This window comes from Microcaecilia unicolor, chromosome 5 (assembly GCF_901765095.1).
Source record: "Microcaecilia unicolor chromosome 5, aMicUni1.1, whole genome shotgun sequence".
NCBI classification, from domain to species: domain Eukaryota; kingdom Metazoa; phylum Chordata; class Amphibia; order Gymnophiona; family Siphonopidae; genus Microcaecilia; species Microcaecilia unicolor.
In genome coordinates, this window is record NC_044035.1 from 323,892,004 (window position 1) to 323,898,003 (window position 6,000).

General features: G+C 43.1%; 1 protein-coding gene across 1 annotated transcript in view; it reads left to right on the forward strand.

Moving 5' to 3' along the window:
- The window catches only part of KCTD15 (potassium channel tetramerization domain containing 15), a 134,283-nt gene extending 128,869 nt beyond the window's left edge, over nucleotides 1-5,414 (forward strand). Inside the window, exon 5 of the mRNA XM_030204438.1 lies at nucleotides 2,957-5,414. Coding sequence (XP_030060298.1) covers nucleotides 2,957-3,115 — 159 coding nt within the window. The 3' untranslated portion in view covers nucleotides 3,116-5,414. The remainder of the gene's footprint in view (nucleotides 1-2,956) is intronic.
- Nucleotides 5,415-6,000: the final 586 nt, after the last annotated feature.

Sequence of the window (6,000 nt, forward strand, 5' to 3'; positions counted from 1 at the left end):
CTTGCCAAACAAGACTACTCCATCCACTTGACAAACTCTCTTGGCTGAAACCCTCAACATCTCTTTGCCACACTGAACACTCTCCTTGAAGTGCCTCCACTTCCAACCCCTCCTTCAATTTCTCCCTAAACTATGGCTGAGTATTATCATAAGGTTTACAAAATTAACCTTGAATTCTCAACCAAGTCACCACCACCTCTCCTCCCCCCAGTCCATTCTGTCAACCCTCCTTCAACGCCTGACTCCTTTTCTTCCTTTTCTGAAATCAACGAAGAGGAAACTACACATTTTCTTTCCTCCTCCATACTGACTACCTGTTCTTCTGATCCTCTTGCCACCCATCTACTCAGCACTATGTCTCCCACTGTCTTCCCTTCTATTGTCATATCTTCAGTCTTTCACTTTCAACTGCAACTGTTTCTGATGCCTTCAAACATGCTGTAGTTACACCACTCCTCAAAAAACCTTCATTGGACCCTACCTGCCCTTCCAACTATGGCCCTATCTCCCTCCCTCCTTCCTTTCCTATCCAAGATATGTGAACATGCTGTTCACCGCCATTGTCTTGACTTTCTTTAATCTCAAGCTATTCTTGATCCACTTCAATCTGGCTTTTGCCCTCTATATTCAACTGAAACAGCCCTTGCTAAAGTCTCCAATGACCTGTTTCTAGCCAGATCCAAAGGTCTCTATTCTATCCTCATCCTTCTCGATCTATCTGCTGCTTTTGACACTGTTAATCACCACCTACTTCTTGATACACTGTCCTCACTTGGATTTCGGGGATGGGATGACTTCCCTATGAGGAAAGGCTAAAGCAGCTAAGACTCTTCAGCTTGGAGAAAAGACAGGTGAGGGGAGATATGATAGAGGTCTATAAAATAATGAGTGGAGTGGAATGGGTAGACATGAATCGTTTGTTTACTCTTTTCAAAAATACTAGGACTAAGGGACACGCAATGAAGCTATAAAGTAGTAATTTTTTTTTTTTGTTACATTTGTACCCCGCACTTTCCCACTCATGGCAGGCTCAATGCGGCAGGCAATGGAGGGTTAAGTGACTTGCCCAGCGTCACATGGAGCTGCCTGTGCCGGGAATCAAACTCAGTTCCCCAGGACCAAAGTCCACCACCCTAACCACTAGGCCACTCCTCCACTTTAAAACGAATCAGAGAAAATGTTTCTTCATTCAACGTGTGGCGTGGAGGAGTGGCCTAGTGGTTAGGGTGGTGGACTTTGGTCCTGGGGAACTGAGTTCAATTCCCGGCACAGGCAACTCCTTGTGACTCTGGGCAAGTCACTTAATCCTCCATTGCCTGCCGCATTGAGCCTGCCATGAGTGGGAAAGCACGGGGTACAAATGTAACAAAAATAAATAATTAAACTCTTGAATTCATTACCAAAGAATGTAGTAAAAGCAGTGGCTTTCTAAAGGAAAAGTCCATAGACCATTATTAAAATGAACTTGGGGAAAGTCCACTGCTTATTTCTAGGATAAGCAGCATAAAATGTATTGCACTTTTTTGGGATCTTGCCAGGTACTTGTGACCTGGATTGGCCATTGTTGGAAACAAGATGCTAGGCTTGATGGTCTGTCCCACTATGACAATACTTATGTACTTTCATGGTTTTCTTCTTCTCTCCCATCACACTTTTAGTGTATACTCTGGTGGACCACCTTCACTTCTATCCCACTGTCAGTTGTACCTCAGGACGCTATCTTGGGACCCCTTCTTTTCTCCATCTATACTTCTTCCCATGGTGCTCTGAGCTCCTCCCATGGTTTTCAGTATCACCTTATGCTGATGACTCACAGGTCTACCTCTCCACACCAGAAATTTCAGCACAAATCCAGACCCAAGAGTCAGCTTGCCTGTATGACATTTAGTACCTGGATGTCTCACCGCCATCTGAAACTAAACATGGCCAAGACTGAGCTTCTTATCTCCCCCCCCCCCCCCCCCTTAAACCCACCTCTCTTCTTCCCCCTTTCTCTCTATGGCTAACACTCATCCTCCCTGCCTTATCAGCTTGTAACCTTGGGGGTCATGTTTGATGACTCTCTCTCTCTTTCTCTGCACTTATCCAACAGATTGCTAAAACCTGTTATTTCTTTCTCTATAACATCACCAAAATCCATCCCGTCCTTTCTCAACACACTACCAAAACTGTCATCCACATCACCTCTCACTTAGACTAATGCAACTTGCATCTCAAAGGTCTCCCATTAAGCCATCTCTCTCCTGTTCAATTTATTCAAAACTCTGCTGCATGACTTATATTCTGCCTCTGTCACTATGCTCATATTAGCCCTCGCCTCGTCATTTTGTAGGCTCCCTATCCATTTCCATATACAATTCAAACTCCTCTTATTGACTTACACAAGTGCATGCAGTCTGCAGCTCCTCAGTACTTCTCCACTCTTATCTCTCCCTACACTCCTTCCCAGGAACTTCATTCTTAGGGTAAATCTCTTATCTGTACCCTTCTCCTCCACTGTGAACTTCATATGCCTGGCATAGACTTCCTGAATCAGTACGTCAAGCTCCACTTCTGGTTGTCTTCAAATCTAGGCTTAAAGCCCACCTTTTTGAGGCTGCTTTTAACCCCAAAAACCCTATTCACTTGTTCAGTACCCATGTCTGTTTTATCATCCCACCTTAAGTAATTCCCTTATTTGTCCTGCTTGTCATTTTTTGATTAGATTGTAAGCTCTGTCGAGCAGGGAGCTTCTCTTACACGTTCAGTGTAAAGCGCTGCATACGTCTAGTAGCGCTATAGAAATAAGTAGTACTAGTAGATTACAGCTAGTCTGAGTCAGCATCCACTATACAATAAATTGACTGGCATTCTTTTCTACATGACTTTTTCCATCTAGATCTGTCACAGTTGAGGCTTTTCTTTCAACAAAGCAGCATGTGCCATGAAATTTAACACCTGTCCCATTACATTTCAGGTGCTTGAAAGATTGTTCCAGAAGGGGTTTAACGTGGCAGCATCATGTGGTGGCGGCGTGGACTCGTCCCAGTTCAGCGAATATGTCCTGTGTCGGGAGGACAGGAGACTACATCCCACCCCAACAACACTCAGAATAAAACAGGAGCCACTGGACTGAATTCTCACCAATTCCTTTGTAATCACGCAAGTGTTTTACAATCATCCTTCCTGTGAAGCAAAAATATTAAAGGAGCTGCAAAACAGTATTACTGAACACATTTTTGACAATATAGTGCCAGTTTCTGAGTTGTTCTAAAACTACCTGTCACACAGCCATGAGAAACTGCTTTGGAAAGCCAGGCGTTTTGTCATCAGGAAACCAGTGAGCATGCTCGGCCTACAAAGGCTTTGTGGAACTGTTTTGGCAGAACAGCTGTGCTGCTAAAGAAGACGCAGGTCTGTAGAGTAGTGACGGATGACTGGACTTCTGCAAGGAGACCAATTAGAGAATCAACTGAAGAAACAAATCTGACAAGTTTCCATGACAAGTCCCCCCTTCCCCATCTCCTGCCCTCCCAACCTTCTTGGTTGATAATGTTGCATGTAACCAAGTGGGGGATACTGAAAATGGGGAGACACCGCATCAGGCAGCACTGGATGTGGGCCATCCACACGTCGCTCTTATCAGATGTGCTCCGCATCCTTCATAAGTTAAATTAAACGTTGGCAGCTGAGCTTATTTTTTTTCTATGAATATTTGAAAATTTAACTCTACATGGAATTATAAAGTCACAAGGGACCAATGTTTATTTATCAGGTGCTGAATAATAGAGAGAATATGTGCAAATGGTAACATGGGCTCCGTTTGAAATAAGTAAATAATGTGCAGTGATCTGGAAGCCTTAACAAATGAAGTCGGCAGAAACAGGCCAGCAAAGTGCCAGGCTCTGTGGTGATGCTATTATTTCCTCTCTGGAAACCAGTTCAATATCATCTCCCATGCACTAAGGTTTGTAATTCTCTACTGCAAAGCAAATTCTTTCACCCTCCCCCATCAACTTACTGCCTTCCCTGGGTGCCCACAAAAACTTAAACCTCCTTTTTTCTTCATTTTTGCATGACTGTGAAAACCAAGACAAAAGTTAGTACTCCCCCCCCCCCCCCCCCCCCCTGATTTACTAAGCTAAAGATACCAGTCCAGTTACAGCCTGGCAGGAGCAGGCCAAACTGTGTTAAAAGCATTCTTGTAATTGTAGTACTATTAAAAATAACAGAATATGTAGAGTCACCAATTTATATATTGTACATGTACTGTTTGTTTTTTTTTAATTATTTTGTATGAACTGTCCCTTTTAAGCTGTATTGTATCTCTTTTGCTGCTCCAGAAACGGCAGCTGCTTTCCAGGTGTAGATTCCAATCTGCCAAAACCTCTTTGTACTTCCTGGACTGATCTAATCTTCAGTTACTAATCCAAGTGTTAATTGCAGTTTTTTTTGCCCAAATTTCATTTGCAGACCGCTGTTATAGACATAACTTTAATTAAAAAGCATTTTCAGATCAGTCTTCACTCACTCATGACTGACGGCCAGAACCTTCAAATTCCATTTTTAAAGGGCCATTTGATCAACTACTGCATCTCCTTTCCTGGATTTTCCAAACCAGAGCTACTGTGAGAAGAAACCCACACTTTTTTATTTTAAGCATCATGCATGAACACAAAATTTGAAGATGGTTTGTAATTACAAGTTGCAGGTCCTCTTAGGATGGGAATATCAGTGGAAGAGCAGCTGGGATGCCAGAATTACCAGCCTCACTTCTGTTTTTTGATCTTTGCCCAAATTTCTGCCTAGTAACACACAATAAGAGGTGCTGTTTAGTATAAAGGGGGAATTCTATAATGGGGGGGCCTCCATTTAAGCACCCCAAGGCTGTGTTCTGTAACAGCATCCGGGCCACCCGTATTCTGCTAGAATACGAACATAATCTGGTATTTGCGCAGTCACAGTTCCACCAGCGGTAGATCTGCTAAATGCAGCAGGGATGCAAATAACTTCCAGTAGTTTGTAAGTGATGTGCCTAAGTGGGAGCCACACCCATGCTGCGCCCATGTATTCGCCCCCTTGCATTTCTGTGCTGTGCAACTTAAGCACCCTGCTGGCACTTTTGCAGGAAAGTGTTAACTTAAGCATGTTAGTGCTGGCATTCTATACATTTATGTATGCAAGGGGTATGTCAAGGTGGGTGCCTGGTTTATATAATTGCCCTTAAAGCGTCGTCAGAATACTTGCTTTTTTTTTTTCATTTTGTTGATTCATTTTTTAATCTTATTCCTATGTGTTATTTCCCAAAATATATTTCTTTTGGAGTTCTTTTTTTGTATTTTTTACGGACTACAGGATATGCTCCTTTTTATGTCCAGAGTTAGAGGGAAAAAAACAGAGAAAGATGAGAAAAAACAGAGAAAAATAAAGGCAGATGGAGCTCATTTTCAGAAGAGAAAAAAAGTCCAAAAAGTGGCATAAATCTGCATTTGGATGTTTTTCTCACAAAAACGACCATATTGGTATTTTCAAAACCAATTTTTGGATGTTTTTCTATGAAGTCCGTCAGAAGTGCGTTCAAATTAGAAGGGGGTATGTCAGGGGCGTGTAAAGGGCGGGACCTGTGTGTTCTAACACTTAGGATGTTTTTCAGCCATAATGGAACAAAACAAAGTGTCCAGGACTAAAGCTAAGACGTTTTGAGCTAGACCTGGTTTTATAACGAATAAGGCACAAAAGGGTGCCATAAAAGACCAGATGGCCACTGGATGGAATCAGGGGTGACCCCCCCCCCCAATACCCTAAAGTGGTCACTGACCCCCCACAAATGTGAATACAAATCTGATTTAGAGCAGCATGCAGGTCCCTGGAGTAGTGTAGTGGGCAGTGCAGTGTACCAGGGAGTGGGGGGACTCTGGTCGCTATCTACCTCTCACACTTGTGAGAGAAACTGTGAGCTCTCCAAAACTCACCAGAAACCCACTGTATCCACATATAGGTGCCCCCTTCACCCATAAGGGC